Source organism: Callorhinus ursinus, unplaced genomic scaffold (assembly GCF_003265705.2).
Source record: "Callorhinus ursinus isolate GAN/ISIS: 27379988/994484 unplaced genomic scaffold, GSC_fseal_2.0 scaffold31, whole genome shotgun sequence".
NCBI lineage: Eukaryota > Metazoa > Chordata > Mammalia > Carnivora > Otariidae > Callorhinus > Callorhinus ursinus.
This window is the reverse complement of record NW_027397093.1, coordinates 11,522,906-11,545,252: the sequence shown is the minus strand read 5'-3', so window position 1 is coordinate 11,545,252 and position 22,347 is coordinate 11,522,906. Positions and strand designations below refer to the sequence as shown.

At 36.5% G+C, this 22,347-nt stretch overlaps 1 protein-coding gene across 2 annotated transcripts in view; it reads left to right on the top strand.

The window, feature by feature from the left end:
* The window catches only part of VCL (vinculin), a 110,407-nt gene that overhangs the window by 42,187 nt on the left and 45,873 nt on the right, over window positions 1-22,347 (top strand). For both annotated transcript variants that reach the window (XM_025850349.2, XM_025850348.2), the window contains exons 3-4: window positions 20,292-20,442; window positions 20,624-20,732. In XM_025850349.2, the coding sequence (XP_025706134.1) occupies window positions 20,292-20,442; window positions 20,624-20,732 (260 nt within the window). The remainder of the gene's footprint in view (window positions 1-20,291; window positions 20,443-20,623; window positions 20,733-22,347) is intronic.

Genomic DNA, 22,347 nt, shown 5'->3' with positions numbered 1-22,347 from the left:
CTTATTTCTGGGATGGGGCAGAAATGAAAAGGGAGACAGTTTTTGGACCCTATCCAAGGGTGTTGAGTATCTATCTGAATGTATGAAAATGTGTCACTTGTGAGGTGGTCTTGTGGTATGAACTCCTTAAAAAGGGCATCAGTGGCTTTGTTGGCAGGCAAATGATAGTTTGATTTAGAACTGCAAAGTGTTGCCACTTTCTGTTCAGTGTTGCTCTGAACAGTCTGCTTGAAATTATCAAAACTTGGGTTGATTCACCAGCTTGGATTATTTTTGAAACATATTGTAATGTCTAGGCCTATTGAATAAAAGAATGTTCCTAAAATACTATGTGAAAGGGTTTATGAACTATTAACAATCTGCATGATTGCCATTAATCATATTTCCTAGAAAATTGCCCTACCTTAACTCTTAAACTTTATTAGGTAAGCCCAATTACAGTAATATTTGTATAATTATACCTTGATTGATATTCCTGTACTATAAAGAAGAAATTTGAAAAGGGTTGAAACATGCTTACACTTAATTTAGATCTCTTTAGACCTAAAATAGTGGTGTCATATTTTTAGATCACCAGCCGTTGTATTTAGCTTTTCCTTTGCTTATGATCTTGAGCACTCAAAATAATCTGTGGTGAAGTTTATATTTTTAAACACTCTTCTCAGTAAAAGTGCCCAGAATATTTCTTTTTAGGATTAATTCTTTGATCATACCACTCAATGCACTTTGTTTATCTGGGGCTAGTGTGTGATTCTAATGTTTTATTTTTTAACTTGGGTTTTTTGTGGTCCTTTCCATTGCTATTTAAGAGAGGATTTTTGTCTCTTAACATAGATGATCAAGGTTCTGTGAGACAGTTATTCACATCTGCTGGCTGACTTACTGCATTATTTACCTAGAGCAACACTCAAACTTTAAATAGTTCACCTTTGAACTTGTCACATTAAACATAATCGGGTACTGCTGTTTTTCACAGACTTTCTCAAACAAAAATGATTTAAGTTTTTAGTCTTCTCAATAATGAACTCTGAGTCTGTATTATTAATTTAGCAGGAGAGTTCCAAACAGTTTGGCAGGGATTTGATCCTTGGTTTACTTAAGAAGTAAACCAAACTTTAAACGTGTAATCCTTTGGCTTCTATTTCTACAGAGTAATCAAAATCATATGATTGAAAGGAACTCAAGGGACCAAGGGAACTCACATTTATTAAGTACATATTATTGGGAGGTAGTTACATATTTTCATTTTCTGAGAACATCAACTTCAGGTATTGATAAATTCATTTTACAGGTAAAAAACTGAGGTTTGACAAACTTTAACGCACCCAGGGTCTGCTCAGCTTGTTATGTGGCAGGACATGGTTCCTGTTGGTGGTCTCATGGCTTCTGAATCCATGTTTTTTCCACCCTCTGACCTTGCACGAAGTCATGTAGTCCATCCTTCTCTCTCAGGCAGTGCTAATTTTATACCACTCGTAGAGGATAGCAGTTTACACTTTTCCTAAGCATTTCCACAGAAGGAATATTACAGATGTACTTTGTGATGTATTGCAGTGTCTTGCAACTCTTAAGCTGTAAAGAAGTTAAAGTCATAACATTTTAAAGTTAAAAGGAATCCTAGAGATTATTTACTCCAGCTGCTTTATTTTATAGATGAATGGAGGTCATTGGCTTTGTCTGCCTTACTGCCCCAAACCAAACAGAAACACTATGAATAATTAGACACAAGTATTCCCTTAATTATTACCTTATTGTTCCTATATAGGGCAAGTCCCAAATCAAGAAATTCTCAAGATTAAAATTTTTCCCCCCACATCTGTTTAAAATCTTTATTGTTCTTTCCTTAGAGAACCTTATAAAAATAGCTCCATTTCTTGAATACCTTTTATGAACTGGGTCCTTTAAGTTGTATTCTTTCATTTACCTCATCTTGCAGTTGAGGAAGCTAAGACCCAGAGAAACTCAGGAACTTGTTGCAAAGTCTCCCAGTACATCAATGGTAGAGGCAGGATTCAAACCCTGGACTGACTCCCACGCTGTGCTCATTCCTGTATGCTAAGACTCCCTCTTCATTACAAGAACTTCTTATAACATAATAGTTTTTGTGAGGCTTAAATGAGTGAGATAATGTATATGAAAGTACCTGGAAAGAAAAAAAGACATTTGGTGATTATTAGCTTCCTTCCTTAGCTTCTCAGTCTTTTTTTCTCAGTCCTTTTCTTCAAATATGAAGTCACTTACTTTTTTAAGCTTTTCTCAGAGAAATTTCCCCAAATTTGTTGTCTCCTATGGTAAGGTCTTTAAGAAAAACAAAACAAAGCAAAACATGACTGCTTGTTTTTATTTAAAGCTCTTTCTGTAGCTATTGAGATGATAATGCAATTTTTATCCTTTATGGGGTAGACTCTGGTCTACTACATGAATATAGATTTTGTGATGGTGAACCATCTTTGCGTTTCTAGGATGAACCCTACTTGGTTGTGATTTTAAAAAAAGAAAACACAGTGCTAAATTCAATTTGCTAATATTTTAAAAGGATATTGCTTCTTTGTTCATGAGGTATCTTGATCTATAATTTTCTTGTTCTCTTCTTATCCAGTTGTGGTGTCAAGTTTATTTTAGCTTCATAAAATATGATCTTTTTCTGGTTTTTGAAACAGTTTACATAAAATAAACATTATCTGTTTTTTGAAAGTTTGGCCAAACTTGAATATGAAACTCTGGGTCTAGTGTCTTTTGGAAGAAGAAACTTGATTACTCATTCAGTGCCCTTTTTTTCTTCTTTATCTATTCTGGTCTTAAATTCATTTTGAGTCAACTTTGCTAATATGATACTTTTCTAAGAAGTTATCCATTCATCTAAGCTCACAAATTTATTAGTATGAAGTTCATAGTAACCTATTTCTCTTTTTCATTTGTAACATCTCTGGTTACATCACCTTTTTTGTTCAGTGTTATTTATTTCTGCCTTTTTTCTTTACTTATTACTCTTTTAGAGATTTATGTTTTATTATTTTCCCTCAGTGGTCTATTTCATTAAATTCTTTCATATTTATTATTTACTTGTTTTTTAATTGAAGTAGAGTTGACACACAATGTTATATTCGTTTCAGGTGTACAACATAAGATCTTTGACAAGTTTATACATTGAACTGTGCTTACAAGTGTTGCTTCCATCTGTCACCATACAACACCATTGATATTTCCTATGCTATGCCTTTTAGTCCCAAGACTTACTCATTCCATATTAAGTTTATTATTTAAATACCTTATTTTCAATATTTCAGTCTTTACATTCAAGCTTTCTTGTTTTTAAATAAATATATTTTAGGCTCTTAATTTTGTTTTAAGTTCTACTACAAGTTTGGAAGCAGCTATTGGTATGTTTTCTTATTATTCTATGTTTTTACACTAAAGAAAAGGATACAAACAGTTTACCCATTTCTTTCACCCCTGACCCCTGCCTCTGGCAACCACCAATCTCTTTTTTGTGTCTTTGAGGTTGGTTGGTCATCCATCCATCTATCCATCCATCCATGCATTTATTTGATTGATTGGATATAAGAGAGATGGTATGGTATTTGTCTTTGTCTTATTTCACTTACCATAATGCTCTTGAGGCCATTCCATGTTACAAATAGCAAGATTTCATTCTTTTTTTTATGGCCAAATAATATTTAATTATATATATACACCACAGTTTCTTTATCCATTTATCCATTGACAGATACTTAAGATGTTTCCATATTTTAGTTATTGTAATAAGTAATGCTGCAGTGAACATAGGCATGCATATATCTTTTCAAGTTAGTGTTTTCATTTTCTTTGGGTAAAAACCCAGAAGCAGAATTGCTGGATCATATGATAGTTCTATTTTTAATTTTTTGAGAAACCTCCATACTGTTTCCACAGTGGCTGCACCAGTTTGAATTCCCACCAGCAGTGCACAAGGGTTCCCTTTTCTCCACATCCTCATCAACACTTGTTATTTCTAGTCTTTTGATAATAGCCATTCTGTAAGGTGTAAGGTGATATCTCATTGTGGTTTTGATTTGCATTTTCCTGATGATTAGTAATATAGCGTACCTTTTCATGATGTGTCTGTTGGCCATTTGTATGTCTTTGAAAAAATGTCCATTCATATCTTCTGCCCATTTTTTTAAATTGGATTGTTTTTTTGCACTTGAGTTGTAGGAGTTCTTTATATATTTTGGATATTAGCCCCATATCAGATATAGGATTTACAAATATTTTCTCCCGTTCAGTAGGTTGCCTTTTCCCCATTTTGTTGATGGTTTCCTTTGGTGTGCAGAAGATTTTTAGTATGATGTAGTCCTACTTATTTTTGCTTTGTTGCTTTTGTTTTTGTTGTTAGGTTAAAAAAAGTCATTGTCAAGACCTGTGTCAAGGAGCTTACCACTTATGTTGTCTTTTAGGAGTATCATGGTTTCAGGTTTATATTCAAGTCTTTAATCCATTTTGAATTAATTTTTGTGAGTGATGGAAGATAGGGGTCCAGTTTTTGGGCATCTGGGTGGCTCAGTTGGTTAAGCATCCGATTCTTGATCTCAGCTCAGGTCTTGATCTTGAGGTTGGGAGTTTGAGCCCTGCATTGGGCTCTGTGCTGGGCATAGAGCTTACTTAAAAAAAAAAAGAAAAAGATAGAGGTCCAGTTTTATTCTTTTGCATGTGGCTGTTCAGTTTTATCAACACCATTTATTGAAGAGACTGTCCTTTCACCATTGTATATTCTTCACTTCTTTGCCATAAATTAATTGGCCATACATATGTGGGTTTATTCTGGGCTCTCTTTCCGTTCCATTGATTTATGTGTCTGTTTTTAAGCCAGTACCATACTATTTTAATGACTATAGCTTTGTAACATAGGTTGAAATCAGGGAGTGTGATGCCTCCAGCTTTGTTCTTGTTCCTCAAGATTGTTTTGTCTATTCAGAATCTTTTTTGGTTCCATACAAATTTTAGGATTGTCCTATTTCTGTGAAAAATGCCACTGAAATTTTGAGAGGGATTGCATTGAATCTGTATATTGCTTTGTGTAGGATGGACATTTTAACGATATTAATTCCTCTAATCCATGAGCTTGGAGTACTTTTCTGTTTATTTGTGTCTTCAATTTATTTCATTAATGTCTTGTTGTTTTCAGCATATAGGTCTTTCACCTCCTTGGTTAAATTTTTTCCTAGGTTTGTTATTCTTTTTGATGCAGTTATAAATGGGATTGTGAATTTTCCAGCTATAGAAACTTTAATGGTTGTAATTTTGGTTGTGAATTCCTCTTTAACAAATATGCTTTATTTAGGAGTATGTTTTAAAAATTAAAAAATTCTTTTTACTGTCTTTTTATTGTTCTATTTCTAATTTAATTGCATTGTGCCCAAAACATGATTGGTATAATATGATATAATATCACTCCTTGGAAATTCTTTTGTGATATAATGTATGGTCAGTTTTGGTAAGTGTGCTATGTGTGCTTGAAAAGAAAGTATATTCCCTTTTTGCTTGGGTTAGGGTTTTCTTTATATCAATTAGGTCAAAATATAAATATTATTATTATTATTATTATTGTTTTAAGATTTTATTTTAAAGTAATCTCTACACCGAATGTGGGACTTGAGCTCACAACCCTGAGATCAAAAAGTCATATGCTCTGGTGACTGAGTCAGTAGAGCTCGTGACTAAATATTATTGATCAAACTTTTTATTGCCTTACTATTTTGTCTGTTTGAACTATCAGTTTATGATGAAGTATGTTGAAATCTCCTATAATAATTGTAGGCTTGTCAGTTTTTCTTAGAATTGTCAGCTTTAGTTTTATATATTTCAAAGCAATATTATTAGTAGTAAGTGGTTACAAGGTTATGGTTCTCCTGGGTCCTAAATTCTGTCAATTATTTTGTTATTTATTACTCCTTTTAAAGAAAGATTTATTTATTCATTAGAGAGAGCATGTTCGTGTACATGAACAGGGGATGGGGCAAGGGGGAAGGAAAGAGAGAATCTCTAGCAGACTCCTGGCTGAGCACGGAGCCCTATGTGGCCCGATCCCATGACCCTGACTGAGATCATGACCTGAGCCAAAATCAAGAGTCGGACACTCAGCTGACTGAGTCACCCAGGTACCCATTTATTGCCCTTTTTAAAGAATGGCTGTTGATTGATGTTAGTCTACTGTTGACTTGTATCTTCAGATTTTTTTGTAAACCATATCTTAATTTTTGGCAGTTTCTTTTCTTTTTTTTTTTTAAAGATTTTATTTATTTGAGAGAGAGAGAATGAGAGATAGAGAGCACGAGAGGGAAGAGGGTCAGAGGGAGAAGCAGACTCCCCGCTGAGCAGGGAGCCCGATGTGGGACTCGATCCCGGGACTCCGGGATCATGACCTGAGCCGAAGGCAGTCGCTTAACCAACTGAGCCACCCAGGCACCCGGCAGTTTCTTTTCATAAGTAAAAATATTCTCCTACGGTGTCTATTCCATTTCACTTTGTATTTAGGTATTTATACCCCTAACTCATTCATTACACTCTGCTGTAGAACAGTGATTGTCAACTTTTTTTAGCATAAGGACCTTCAAGTAATAATGAGATTTATTATTATTATTTGATTAAGAATGGATAAGAATGAAAGATGCAGTGATTTTACAATGTTTTAAAGTAAAATTTTGCTTTATTCATCACAATAGCTTTAAGATATATTAAAAACCTACTAGTATCTGTAAGACACACTTGCTTCTGTATTCTGTTTCGGCTGTAATCCTACCATGAGTGGGAGGAAGGACCATAGGAACCAATGGACCTACAGGTAGCTGTGAACCTTGCAGGCTGGAATCTCCTCTCCCTTCACAGATGCCAGATTTGAACAGGGGGTGAAGGAAGTGGGGAGAAAGACTATGACTAATCATTCAGACTTTAAAGGATTCAAAGGGTATGACTCATACTCTACCTTTCAAATAAGCAGCCTACCAGGACTTGAAGAGCATGTGGTTTGGGCATTAGTGACACTCTTAACGTTCTTTCCCAACATGCCGCTTCCTCTTCAGTTAATCTCTCAGCTCTGGCAGAATTCTGTTCTGTTTGAAGACCGAGTTAAAACTGGTCGTATGCTCTCCTATTTTCATCTGAAAGAAAAGAATTTAGTGAGCCCGTGGTGTTTGTATCTTTTAGCTTTGGTATCTCAGTATACATGTTCAGCAAAAAGAGATTGGTGTGGCCCTTGAAAGGCTTTGAATGTTTTAAATATGACTCATTGTGGTTTCTAATTTTAGTTTTGGGTGTATACATGCAGTGTCCTATACTATCACTGAGTTAAGAAAGGGATAGGAATAATTGGTGGATGGGGCCTGTAGGATCTTTAAATCTGGGAGCCCGGGATTGGACCAGCCTGTTTTAGTGTTATCACAGTGTACATGTGGGTGAATTGCTGCCATGTACTTTCTACTTGAACTAGATTGAAGTTTGTCATTGTACTCTGTGTTCCCAACTCCCTCCTAAAAACTGTAACTATTCTTGGGGCCTTCACTCAGGTTTCTAGATGACTAATGGCTGAGGATCCTTGACCTTTCTCAAAATGGCAACACCAGGACCAAAGCAAATTGGCTAGTTCTAGTCCTGGGATGCCACAGAATGATTCTACTTTTGCTATTTCAAAGTAGAGTTTGTGCCAGATGGCGAGTATATGAAAGAAATATTTATTTTCACACATCTCCCTGAGACTTTTGTAATCTTCACATCTCTTTTTTTTTAAAAAAAGATTATTTATTTTAGGGAGAGAAACAGAGAGAGAGAGTGCGAGTGGGGAGAGGGGCAGGGAGAGAGGGAGAAAGAGAATCCTCAAGCAGACTCCCCGCCGAGTGTGGAGCCTGATGTAGGGCTCCGTCCCAGGACCCTGAGATCATGACCTGAGCTGAAACCAAGGGTTGGATGCTTAACTGACTGAGCCGCCTGGGCATCCTATTTACTTCTGTTATTTTTATTATTACTTTTTAATGTATATATGTATATACATGTATATACACAACAAGATCTGAGGATGAAATGAATCGCTTAATAGAGAAAGCACTTCCTATAGGAGGGACACTAGAAAGGCTGAACTGTCTGTTGCTGATGCCTGAAATTTCACTGGAGCTCATTTGTTAACAATTTAAATGATTAAATGCCTGGTGAAGGGAGAATTTTCAAGGTCTCAGCAATCATTTTCACTTATCGTATGTTCGACTGAGGCTAGGCTTTAAATATGGGAAAGCAGAGAGAGTTTGAGGGCCTGACCCGTACCCCACACTCTGGCCTCTCTCTCAGGCTCAGGCCTCAACTTTAATACTATTTTCAAATGATACCATATATGTAGTCATAGAGAAACAGAGGAAGTCTTAAAAGAAGGTGTTGGGGCGCCTGGGGCGCTCAGTTGATTAAGCATCTGACTCTTGGTCTCAGCTCCGCTCATGATCTCAGGGTCATGAGATGGAGCCCTGTGTCAGGCTCTGGGCTCAGCATGGAGTCTGCTTGGGATTCTTTCCCTCTTCTGCTCCCTCCTCCTGTGCTCCCCCCTCAAGTAAATAAAATCTTAAAAGAACGTGTTTATCATGCATTTAAAATGATTCAATGTACACTTAAGTGTACCACCATTTTATTACCCTGTTTTTGCATTTCTTAATTTTGAAATATGATGGGCTTCTCAAACTTGGAAGTGATCTGGGCCTTTTTTGACCTCTGAGAGACCCTACACAGATGGGAAGGAAAAGAAGTCTCAACAAGGATTGAGATAAGAGCAGGAAGAGCCTTGACAGTCAATTTTGCCTGCCAAATAATTATGCCAATGCCAGCCTGGTAGGAAATGGCGGTGATGGAGGTGCTGGGTGCAGTGGCCACAGGGGGGAAAGCCTCACTGACCAGGTGATCATGTTCTTCTTTGGCCTGTTGCCTTCCTATCTTCCAGATGTTGTTTTGTGTAATTGATATGCTTGTGGCCTGACCAACTCTCTCTCTTGAAAGGACAGGTCCGAAATGTAAACACCTGCTTCTTTGGGTGTGCTCCAGGGTAATCCAACTTCCATGAAATCAGATTTTCAGGTGTTCTGCTCCACAGCACCTCAGTCTTTAGCAAACAGAATGCGTGCGTGCGTGCGTGTGTGTGTGTGTGTGTGTGTGTGTGTGTGACAGTGTGTATAGCCTAAATGGCTAAACTGATTAAGTTCAGATTATATTAAAACGGAGATTTTGACATAGGATCATTTCCCCTGCCCCCCAATATGTTTGTTTGTTTGTTTGTTTGTTTCTTTGTGGTGGGGTGAAGTTTAACTTGTTGAATGTTTCAGAGAGCTTTTCCGTTTTATATTATGGAGCAGTATATGTCTAAATAGGCCCAGCACACTGTTCCCTTTACACTATTTTGTTCCAAAGCTCTGAGCTCTACTTTCCTCTGCTAAATCAGTGAGCTGGCATTTGCTAGGTGATTTTTACAGGAGCCGACTGAGATTGTGTGGCTTCAGAGTGAGCGAGTTACCTGCACTTTGTGATAGTAGACTGCCCTCTCTAGTCTATGGCAAATGCATGTTATTTTTCGCAGAAAGGACTTGTGTGTGTGAGAGAGAGAGATTTATTCCATTGGATAAACAACTCAAAGAGATGCTGTGCAGAGGATCATCTTTATAAGTAGTGCTGAGCTTCTGAGACAGGAGCAATGTTGTCTCCACCTTCCCCATCACCACTTTATTAACCTCTCAGGTAAAAATGACTATTTCCATTCTTACGTCCCCTTGTTATGTGCTGGATGTACTTCTAAATACTGATGTATTTTTGTTTACATGTATGTCTTCTCCTCCGGAGGTGGTAACCCTCTAAAGGTAGGGACTTAAAAATACTTTGTATACCTAGGATTCATATATCATGTAGCAGGTCCTCAATAGTTAGAGGAACAAATATATGAAAGAATTAAACTAAAGGAATTTAAGATTGGATGCGGTCTAGTAGAACCTTTAAAAATGACTTATGACAATCTCTATTTTTAAGATTTTATTTATTTGAGAGCAGAGGCGAGAGAGAGAGAGAGAGAGAGAGAGAGAGCACAAGTGAGGGGAGGGGCGGAGGGAGAGGGAGAAGCAGACTCCCTACCAAGCAGGGAGCCCGATGTGGGGCTTGATCCCAGGACCCGGGGATCATGACCTGAGCCGAAGGCAGACGCTTAACGACTGAGCCACCCAGGTGCCCCTGGGATCTTCATATATCTTAAATTGTATCAAGTTATATGACATGTAATCCTGGAAAGAATGGATTAGTAGGTTATGAGTGAACATATTTTGGGTCCTGTGAGGCTGCCATTGGTCCACTAATCTACAGAATAAGAATTTTCTGTTAAGTTGAAGACTCAATGGCAGAGAGAAGCTTTCAACTTGTAATAGTTGATTGATTTAAAGTGTCTAAATCACTATTATTAGGATATAGTCAAGATATGTAATTATTTAGGAAACAGACCTTTTTCCCTACTGTCATTCTCCAAAGTGCTTTTTAAAAAATTTTGATTTGTGTTAAAAAGTAGAAGATCACTTTAAGAAGTAAGGCAGCTTGAATGTTTTAATAAAATCTCATTTTCCGCAGACAAGACAGACTCCTATCTGTTTCTAACCACTGGTTAGTCATGGTGGGATTTGTTTGGCTTTTATGAATGCCATTAAATTTTAATGTACAGATCAGATGTCTTAGAAAGACATCTGTAGAAAAAATGGTACAGTATCTGTTTTAGCCCTATCATTTTACCACACAAGGGAACCATTAGTCGGAGAATCAAATTGATTCCTGCAGAGGTTTTCGATTTTCAACCTTTTTTTTTTTTCTGTTTCTTTTCTCCACGATGGTTTTTTATTTTTTTCCCACATTTGAAACACTTATGCAGTAACTGGATCCTTGCAAGTAGGTGTAGCACAACCATTGCATTCTGTGATTCTTAGGTTTGTTTGCTTTAATTTCGGCCACATTCATGTTATCTGGAAATAAAATCAAGTTTTGTGGCTTTTTAAAGTTAATGATTTCTGTGGGCCTGTACTGAGTGAAAATTCATTTATTTGTTCATTCAGCAGTTATTTAGTGAACATTTGTTATGTGTCAGGCATTCTGCTTTGTGACTACATTAATGAACAAGATAGACAAAGTTCTTGGCCTTGCTGACCTTAGAGTCTTGTGGAAAATAGAGAAAACTAAATTGAGAGGGTGTGATAAGTCTCATGGGAGCACATAGGAGAGGTACTTGTAGATTTGGGATGGTTTCCTGAAGGAAGAGTCATTTAAAGGCAGAATCTGAGAGAATAAGTAGTGGTTAGTAAAGCAAAAAAGGGGAGAGAGAGAGAGAGGTGTTTGAATTAGCGAGACTGGATATAAAAAATCTTGAAGCAAGACGTCAGTGCTCTTTCAACTAATGGCCTTCAAAGAGTGGTTGGCCGTCCCTAAAGATCTTTTGAAATACTTCTTTTGAATATTTTAAACTTCTCATTTACAAATTTTTATTTATTTTAATTCCAGTGTAGGTAACATACAGTGTTTTGGGGATGCCTTGGGTGGCTTAGTAGGTTAAGCATCTGCCTTTGGCTCAGGTCATGAGCTCAGGGTCTTGGGATTGAGCCTTACATATGCTCTTGGCTCAGTGGGGAGCCTGCTTCTCCCTCTCCCTCTCCTTCCGTGCTCTCTCCCTCAAATAAATAAATAAAATCTTAAAAAAAAAACCATACAGTGTTATATTAGTTTTAGGTGTACAATATAGTAATTCAACACTTCCATACAACACCCAGTGCTCATCACAAGTACACACCTTAATCCCCATCACCTATTTCACCCTCCTCCCCCACCTCCCCTCTGGTAACCACCAGTTTGTTCTCAACAGTTAAGAGTCTGTTTCTTGGCTTGTTTCTCTCTTTTTTCCCCCTTGCTCATTTGTTGTGTTTCTTAAATTCCAGAAACATTTTTAAATCATAAGTTTAGTTGCACAGCATGTATTTTCTGCCATATTGTGTATTATATACCTGTCTTAAATATGTTTCCATGTAATTTTGGTTCATTTGATTTATGGAAAACATCTGCCATAATCATTGGCAGAGCCAGTCCTTATTGTGTATCTAGTCAGCTGAATCAAATTTACTTTTTTGAAACTTCATTTTTAAAAAAGTTCTTTAGTCGTCTCTTTTAAATGTATTTAAATAATAAGAATTATTTTTATATTTACTCACATAGTTAACATTTAGTTATTTATAACATTTTGTTGTTTGTTAGTTGTCATTTTTTTTTCCCCCTGTAAATCCAACTTTCCATCTGGTGTAATTTTTCTTCTTCCTGAAGATTTCCTTTAACTTACCCTATAGTTCAGGTTTGCTGCTGATGAACTCTTTCAGCTCTTACATATCTGAAAAAGTCTTTATTTCACCTTAATTTTTGAAATGCATATTTTTGGGGGTATAGATTTTTGAGGTTGACAGGTTTGTTTTTTTCTTTCAGTACTTCACTGTCTTATGGCTTGCATTGTTTCCAGTGAGAAGTCTGTTATTCTTCGTTCCTCTGTATTTAAAGTGTCATTTTTCTCCTGCTACTTTTAATATTTTCTCTTTAATCTTGGTTTTTAAGCAATTTTATTTATGTTCCTTTAAGCAATTTATGATGTGCCTTGTTGTAGTTCTCTTGATATTTTTTGTGCTTGGGGTTTATTGAGCTTCTTGGACCTGGGGCTTTATAGTGTTCATTAAATATAGAAAAATTTTGGCCATCATTTCTTCAAATATTGTTTTCTGTCTCCCTCCTTCCTCTCTTTTGGAGACTCAAATTGCAAATATATCAGGCTGCTTAGAGTTGTACCACAGCTCAGTGATGATCTGTTCATTTTTTTTTAAGTCTTTTTTTCTCCCTTGTTTCATTTTGGATAATTTTAATTGCTATGACTTGAATTTCACTGATCTTTTTTTCATGACGTATCTTATCTGCTAGTAATTTATTGAGTGTATTTTTGTATCTGAGACACATTTCCAGTTGTTGTGTTTGAGGCTTGTTTTTATATCTTTCATTTATCTATTTAATATACTCAAACTTTCCGGGTGCCTGGGTGGCTCAGTTGGTTAAGCGACTGCCTTTGGCTCAGGTCATGATCCTGGAGTCCCGGGATTGAGTCCCACATCGGGCTCCCTGCTCAGCGGGGAGTCTGCTTTTCCCTCTGACCCTCTTCCCTCTCATGCTCTCTATCTCTCATTCTCTCTCTCTCAAATAAATAAATAAAATCTTTAAAAAAATATACTCAAACTTTCCTTTAGCTTTTGAACATATGGAATACAGTTGTAATAATGGTTTTAACATTCTTGTCTATTGATTCTATCATCTGTGTCATTTCTGGGTTGTTTTTGAATTATTTTTTTTTTTCTTTTCATTGTGGGTGGTGTTTTCATGCCTATTTAATGTCTGGCAAATTTCAGTTGGAGGCCAGTGTCATATTGTTGTTGTAACAAACACAACACAGATGTTTTGTCTTCCAGTTCTGGAGTTCAGAAGTCCAAAATGGGTTAATTGTGTTTCTTCTGGAGATTCTAGAGAATCTGTTTCTTTGCCTTTTCCAGCTTCTAGAAGCTGCTCAAATTCCATGGCTTGTAGCCCTGCATCACTCTTACCTCTGCTGCTTTTTTTTTCTTAAAATTTTTTATTGTTATGTTAATCACCATACATTACATCATTAATTTTTTTTAAAGATTTTATTTATTTATTCATGAGAGACAGAGAGAGAGAGAGAGAGGCAGAGGGAGAAGCAGGCTCCCAAGGAGCAGGGAGCCCGATGCAGGACTTGATCCCAGGACCCTGGGATCATGACCTGAGCTGAAGGCAGATGCTTAACCATCTGAGCCACCCAGGCGCCCCATCATTAGTTTTTGATGTAGTGTTCCATGCTTCATTGTTTGTGCATGACACCCAGTGCTCCATGCAGAACGTGTCCTCTTTAATACCCATCACCAGGCTAACCCATCCTCCCCACCCCCCTCCCGTCCAGAATCCTCAGTTTGTTTTTCAGAGTCCATCGTCTCTCATTGTTCGTCTCCCCCTCCGATTTCCCCCCTTCCCCCATTCCCCTCCTGCTATCTTCTTTTTTTTTTCTTTCCTTAACATATATTGCATTATTTGTTTCAGAGGTACAGATCTGTGATTCAACAGTCTTGCACAATTCACAGCGCTCACCATAGCACATACCCTCCCCAATGTCTATCACCCAGCCACCCCATCCCTCCCACCCCCCACCACTCCAGCAACTCTCAGCCTGTTTCCTGAGATTAAGAATTCCTCATATCAGTGAGGTCATATGATACATGTCTTTCTCTGATTGACTTATTTCACTCAGCATAACACCCTCCAGTTCCATCCACGTCATTGCAAATGACAAGATCTCATTCCTTTTGATGGCTGCATAATATTCCATTGTGTATATATATACCACATCGTCTTTATCCATTCATCTGTCGATGGACATCTTGGCTCTTTCCACAGTTTGGCTATTGTGGACATTGCTGTTATAAACATTGGGGTGCACGTACCCCTTCGGATCCCTACATTTGTATCTTTGTGGTAAATACCCAGTAGTGCAATTGCTGGATCATATGGTAGCTCTATTTTCAACTTTATGAGGAACCTCCATACTGTTTTTCAGAGTGGTTGCACTTACCTCTGCTTCTGTCATCATATATTTTTCTGCTTCTTTTTTTACATCATAGTGAAATAATACCCTCAATGTGCAATAATATAGCTGTCAACCTAGAAATCTGTACTCCTGAAATAGTCTTTGAAGTAGAGGGCAAAATAGATATTTTCAAACAAACAAAAATGGTTACATTTTGTCACCAGCATTCTCTTAAGAGGAAATTCTAAAGAATGTAATTCAGACAGCATCAGATGATTCTAGATGTAAGGCCTGAGATATACGAGGGAATGATTATCCAAAATATGGGACACTTTGTTGGTAAATATAAACAAACTTTGACTTATATAGTATAATAATGTAAAATATAACAAGATTTAAAGGTTTAAAATGAAAGATACAATATTTTATACATGAAAACAATGTAAACAAAACAAAACTTGAAAACAGTAGCATAAAGGTCAGGAAAGGGATGATTGGGAATTAAGTATCCTAAGATCATTTTTTGTTTGGGAAGAAGGTAAAAATATTGACTCATTTTAGATTTTTATGAGACTGATGAACTGCCAGCTGTGTTAAGAGGACAGCTTTTATTTTAGATTTTTAACACGCCAAGTATGCATGCTGAAGTATTTAAGGTAACCACAAAAAGCACAGAGTGTATAACCTTTAAAATTGTAAAGGGAATAAGAAAAAGGTAGAAAAAACTAGCAATCTTCTCCTTGGCCCCGCCCCAAAAAAGGGGAAAATATGTTAAAATTACAGGCTATATGGAAAATAAATAATAAGATATGAAAATAATTCTAGGGGCACCTGAGTGGCTCAGCTCAGTTGGTTAGGTCCCTGACTCTTCATTTCCGCTCAGATCATGATCTCAGGGTTGTGGGATTGAGCGTCGAGTCAGGCTCTGTGTTGGGTGTGGGGCCTGCTTAGGATTCTCTCTTTCCCTGTGCCTCTGCCCTTCCCTCTCTTTCTCTCTCTCTAATAAAAAAAAAAATTCTAAAAAAAAAAAAAAAGGATGGGGTGTCTGGGTGGCTCAGTCGGTTGGGCATCTGTCTTCTGCTCAGGTCATGATCCCAGAGTGCTGGGATTGAGCCCCCAAGTCGGGCTCCCTGCTCAGCAGGGGGTCTGCTTCTCCCTCTCCTCCCCTGTTCTCTCTCTCCCTCTCAAATAAATAAACAAAATCTTGGAAAAAAAAGAAAATAATTCTAAATATACCAGTAATATTAATAAATTTAAATGGGCTAAATCATTAAGTTAAAAATTCCTGAACTGGATTAAAAATATGTAGCTATATGTTATTTAAAAAGATACATCTAAAACACAATGACAGAGAAATTGAAAATAGTCAAAGAAAACTGATTTGCAATATTAATGTCAGACAAATTAGACATTAAGGCAACAAACATGGGAGATATAGAGAGGTGTTACATATGATAAATAGGTTCAGGTTATATAATAATTGTAAATTTATATGTACCTAAAAAGTTAGCTTCTATATATATATATATATATATATAAAACACAAATAGAACTACAAGGAGATATAGACTAATCTGTTGTTATGGTAGGAGATTTCATCGCTCAGTAATTGATAGATAAAAGACAATAAATATCAGCAAGGATATAGAAAATTTGAACAGTTTTAATTAACAAGCTTGAGCTAGTGGAATATGTAAAATATTTCACGTAAAAATTGGAGCATACTCATTCTTTTCAGGCACACATAGAAAATTTATAAAAATTGATCATGTGTTAAGCCATCAAGCTAGCCTCAACACATTTCAAAATTCAAACCCTTGTTATCTTACAGGCTACATTCTCTGGCATGTTGCAGTTAATGATAAATCAATAGCAAAAAGATAACTAGAAAAGCCCCCCTTTTTTAAAAGTATATCCAACAATTCATTGTCACAGATGTCATAATGAAAATTATTTAGAGCTGGATGATAACAAAAATGCTACCTGTCAAAACTCTTGGGGCCCATTAACATTAAAAAACAAAACAAAACAGGGCGCCTGGGTGGCTCAGTTGGTTAAGCGACTGCCTTTGGCTTAGGTCATGATCCTGAAGTCCCGGGATCAAGTCCTGCATCGGGCTCCCTGCTCAGCAGGGAGTCTGTTTCTCCCTCTGACCCTCTTCCCTCTCGTGCTCTCTATCTCTCATTCTCTCTCTCTCTCTCAAGTAAATAAATAAATTAATCTAAAAAACAAAACAAAACAAAACAAACCCACTCCACCCACAACAGTTTCATTAGTAACAGGGACATGCAAATTAAATTCACAATAATTTAGCATTTCACAATGACCGCATTGGCATATTAAAAATTTACAATGCCAAGGTAAGGTTGTGGAGCAATTGTGAACACTGCTGGTCCGCGTATTAAACTGGTGTAATCACTTTGGAAGACTGGCTTTCCTTGATAGAATTTGAATATAGCATTTTCTGCAACCCAGTTTTTCCACTACTAGATATACTGTTCGTGTGCACCAGAAGCCAGTATAAGAATGTTCATTGTAGTAGTATTGATAGAAACACCAGTAAAAAATATAATAACCTAGAATACCTCTAATGTCAATCAGAAGTCGAATGGGTAAATTATGGTATATCCATACAGTGGAATATGACACATTAGCTATAGTCCTCAACATGTTGGGTCTCAAAATCATAATATTGAACAAAAGCATATGTAACAGTACAGTTACACTAATTTAAGATTTTAATATGTATAGACAAAACTAAATGGCACTTGTTTAGGTATGTATAGATAGATAGGTGCTGAAAGTATACAAAAAAATCAAGAGAATAATTAACAAAATTCAGGATAATGATTAGTTCTGGTTAGGTGGGGCTTCTAAAGTACTTGGTAATATTTCATTTCTGAAGTATGATTGTTGTATATGTGATACTTGCTTGAGCATAATGGTCATACAGTGTTTGTATAATTTTATTTTACAATTTAAAAAATATAAAAATATTCTTAACTTCATTAATAATCAAATAAATGCAAATTAAAACTATGTTGAGTAAAAAGCACCTGCAAAATAGGCAAAAATATTTGCAAATTATATATCTGATAAAGATTTAATACCCAGAGTATATGAATAATTCTGACAACTCAACAACAAGACAAACATCCCAATTAAAAAATGAACAAAGGACTTCAATAAACTTTTCTCCAAAGAAGATATACAGATAGCCCACAGGCACATGAAAAGATGTTCATCTTTGATCAGTAAAGAAATCACATTAGAACCATGAGATACCACTTCACACCTGGTAGGATGGCTTTAACCCCCCAAAACCTTAAGAACCAAAAAATAACAAGTGTTGGCAAAGATGTGAAGAAATAGGAACCCTTCTACAAAGCTGGTGGGAATGTAAAGTGGTGCAATTGCTGTGGAAAACAGTTTGGCATTTCCTCAAAAAATTAACATAGACTTCCACTTGTAGGTATATATCCAAGAGAAATGAAAACCTAAATCCACATGGAAATTGTGTATGAATGTTAGTAGCAGCATTATTCATAATTGCCAAAAGGTGGAAGCAACCCAGATGTCCATCAATACATGGATGGATAAGCAAATTTTCAAATTTTTACATATACACATACAATAAAGTATTCAGGTATGAAAAAGAACAAACTACTGACACATGCTATAACCTCGATGAACCTTGAAAACATTTATGCTAAGTGAAAGAAGCCAGACACAAAAAGTCACATAGTCACATGATTCTTTTTATATGATATATCCAGAATTAGTAAATTCATAGAGACAGAAAGCAAATTAGTGGTCACGAGGGGATGGGGGAAAGGGGGAGATGGGGAGTGATTACATACCATGTTTCAGGGTGCATTTCTGAAGTGTTATCACAAGTTTTGACCCGAGAGAGGTGGTAGTTGCTCATCATTGTGAATACACTAAATGCCATTGAATTGTATGTACCCTTTAGAGCAACTAATTGTGTTATGTGAATTTTACCTTAGTTAAAAAACTATATTGAAATCCAGCTTTGGTCTCTCATATTGGTGAAGATAAACTTAAGTTTGATTCTATACCAAGTTGTTGAGACTGAGGAAACAGGTACTGCTGTCATCCATGGGGGGGGATGTTAATAACCTCTGTGGATGGCAATATAGCAACATTTGTCAAAATTGTAAATGTCTACACCTTTGATTCAGCGATTCCTTTCTGGCCTGTATCCTACAGATATATACATTTTACACTGATATTTTTCAAGGTGATTTTTTTGTAGCAGGCTAATAAATTATGGACTAGTTATGTAGCTGTATTAAAGAATGAGGAGGAAAAAAATAAAGAATGAGGAGGCTCTTTATGTACTTTCATTAGAATATCTCTAAGTTAAATTAAGTGGAAAAAGCAGAATGCAGAGAGTATGCCTGGTATGATCCTATTTGTATAAAAAAGGAGGAAGCCTGTTTTTGTTTCTTACGCATGAAGTGTCTTATTTTAAAGAATACAGAGGAGACTCATAACATTGGTTGCAAGTAGATGGAATATGAATGACTAGGAGATAGTGGAAAGAAGGTGATTTTTCACTGACTGTCATATGTATGAATATACATATCTCTATAAGTTAAATTAAAAATTTAATTTAAAATTTAAAAAGGAACAGTAAACAACCAGTCTTTTAAGAGTGATCCAAAGCCACAGCAATGAGGTCTTGCTCTTTACTGATTCATTCATTCATTCTTTCATTCATTGTTACATATGATCAGGTTGTCTGTGTTATTAAACTGTATTAACATTAAACTATCAATAACTGGTTCAGTTATTGATGCCAGTGACATTTTGTTTATTTTTATTTTATTTTATTTTATTTGAGAGAGAGAGAATGAGAGAGAGAGAGAGAGAAAGAGCACATGAGAGGGGGTGGGTCAGAGGGAAAAGCAGACTCCCTGCTGAGCAGGGAGCCCGATGCGAGACTTGATCCCGGGACTCCAGGATCATTACCTGAGCTGAAGGCAGTCGCTTAACCAACTGAGCCACCCAGGCGCCCCACTAGTGACATTTTAATTAACAATATAGTTTTATAGGTTTGTTTTCAAACAGTCCAGTGGATTTGTCAAATCCATTTAGCTAGATGAATGGGAAATTTATGCATTACTTCATACTTTTTGTTTCCTCCTAATCCTTTCTGTTATCTGATTATTAAATTTCACTTAACCCAGTGCTTTGGCATTTTAGTTCTAGATAATAAATCTGAAACTGTTGTCAAGGTTTTCTGTTCTTTGTGTAGTGTCTTTTAATGGCAGTGTGTATAGGGTGAGAAAGAAGAAAACAAAGGAGTTGCCGAGATGTATAGCAACCTAAAGTGAAAGGTCTAAAACATTTTGTCATCATTTTTTGTTGCCAGGAAATAACAAAGAACAAGGGCTTAGTGCTTTGAATGAGGTGAATGAATGGATGGATGGATGGATGAATGGATGTGTAGCCCTTAATTGTAGATTTTAAGAGCTAAAAACTTAAGTCCTGTTGTAACTTGGTCTTGGCTGTTTTCCATGTCTGAAAAAAAATGTGAATATGTCCCTTTACATTCTTTACATTTGCATTTTCTATTCTTCTGCTTGGTTCTGCCAGGGAGTTAACTCCATGTTCTTCCCCACAGGGTTGAGAATGCTTGCACCAAGCTTGTCCAGGCAGCCCAGATGCTTCAGTCAGACCCTTACTCAGTGCCTGCTCGAGATTATCTAATCGATGGGTCAAGGGGCATCCTCTCTGGCACATCAGACCTGCTCCTCACCTTCGATGAGGCTGAGGTAGGCAATCTGAGGCCCATGCAGACCTCTTCCAGACAAAAGTCTTAAAGATAGTTTTGAAGGTAATAATGGAGGATTGGTGATGATTTAGAATGAGAAAATGTTGAATAGCTACCCAGCTGAATTAGCATGTTTTCCACTTTATTCACTCACTCAACTAAAAACTGAAATGCATTTTCAGGTTCGTAAAATTATTAGAGTTTGCAAAGGAATTTTGGAATATCTTACAGTGGCAGAGGTGGTGGAAACTATGGAAGATTTGGTCACCTACACAAAGAATCTTGGACCAGGTTAGTCATGTCCAGTTTTTATAATAAAATGTTTTTATGGATTGTCTAGGTCTGATCAAGGTGGAAGGAGGACTCCCCCCTGCCTTTTGCAGAAGATAAGTAATGATGCATTGGGCTTTGAGGTGTATCTCCTCTTTTGATGGAGCTGACACTGGGTTTCTACTTGAGATATCATTGTCTCTGAAAGCTGAATTTGCTTTCTACAAATCCTGGCCCTGCCTAATGAATTAAACTAGACATTGCAAATGTTGCTGGAGAATGTAGGAAATACTTTTCTATCACTGTAATGCTTAAGGCCACCCTGAATTCTGACCTCTCCATTCCACATTATACAGCATTCCTTCGCTGTCTGCCAGCTAGCCTGTAGCTCTTTAATGACCTCTTAGCTCGTTAATTAGCCCGCCTACTATTATGGATTCATGCCCTAGCCCGAGGCTGCATAATATAATCAGACCTAGAAGGAGAGAAGAACTGTGACTAAATCTCTTTTTGAAATGATTGTTTAGTCACCTGAGAACTGAATATTCAAAATACATGAACAGATACCAGCTTTTTCTGTTAAAGCCATGTAACATGAACTGGAGGGTTCTTAAAGTATGATTGAGACCAAACATCAGATGTTTAACTTGTCAGTATTAAAGATCGCATACCACCTCATAAAAGTCTTTTGTATTAGGTAAAATGATTCTTAACAGTGTTTTCATGAGGTTCCGATACAGTCATTCTGTAAACTTATGGCATTTAAGAATTTCTCTGAGCCATCATTGAAGATCAGCAGGAAATGCCTTTAGAGCAGTGTTCTTTAAACTTTCCCATAGCATTGGGAAAAGAAGTTTATTTCTTCAAATAAAATCTTAGGCAGAATCTCAACATATAAAAGACAAAAATGGAGCTACTCTGAATGGAGCAGGGACAACCCCTCCTTTTCCATCTCCCTTTGGTACCCCTTGATGATCTGTGAAACCTTAAGAAATCCTATGAGCAGTTTGAAAACCAAAGCTGTAGAGAATCACATAGCACCTTTGAATAATAACCAAAGTAAACAAAAAGGGCTAGCAGGCTGATTCCAAAACACCAGATACTTTTGATTGCTGTCCTAACTGTAATTATTTTTATAAAATTTTTGTTTGTTTCTAATTATAAAAATAGTACATGCTTATTTTGGACAGATTGGAAAGAACAGAAAAATATAAAGATGAAAACAAAACACATTGTTGTAATTCTTAAGATTTTCTTCAGCCACTGGCTTCTCGGTACTAGGCTCACATGAGATGCTTATGTAGGCGCAGTGGCCAGATAACGTGACACGAACCTGGTATATATACAAATATATATATAAACAAATATATATATATAAACAAAAAAACAAATATATATTTGTTTTTTCAGTATGTTTTTGTGTTTGTGAATGTATTTATGTCAAACGTGTGAAAATGATGTCATATTTAGGATTTACATTTAATAAATTACTTTCAGTTGAAATGAATGAAGTTGCATTAAGTTCGACCTGTCCAGAAGATTCTGTATCATAAATGCTACAGTTCAGTGATAGTTCTCTGGGCAGTTCAGATTTTCATAGTCGTTCATAATGGATTTAGGCTCAGAATGCCAGAGT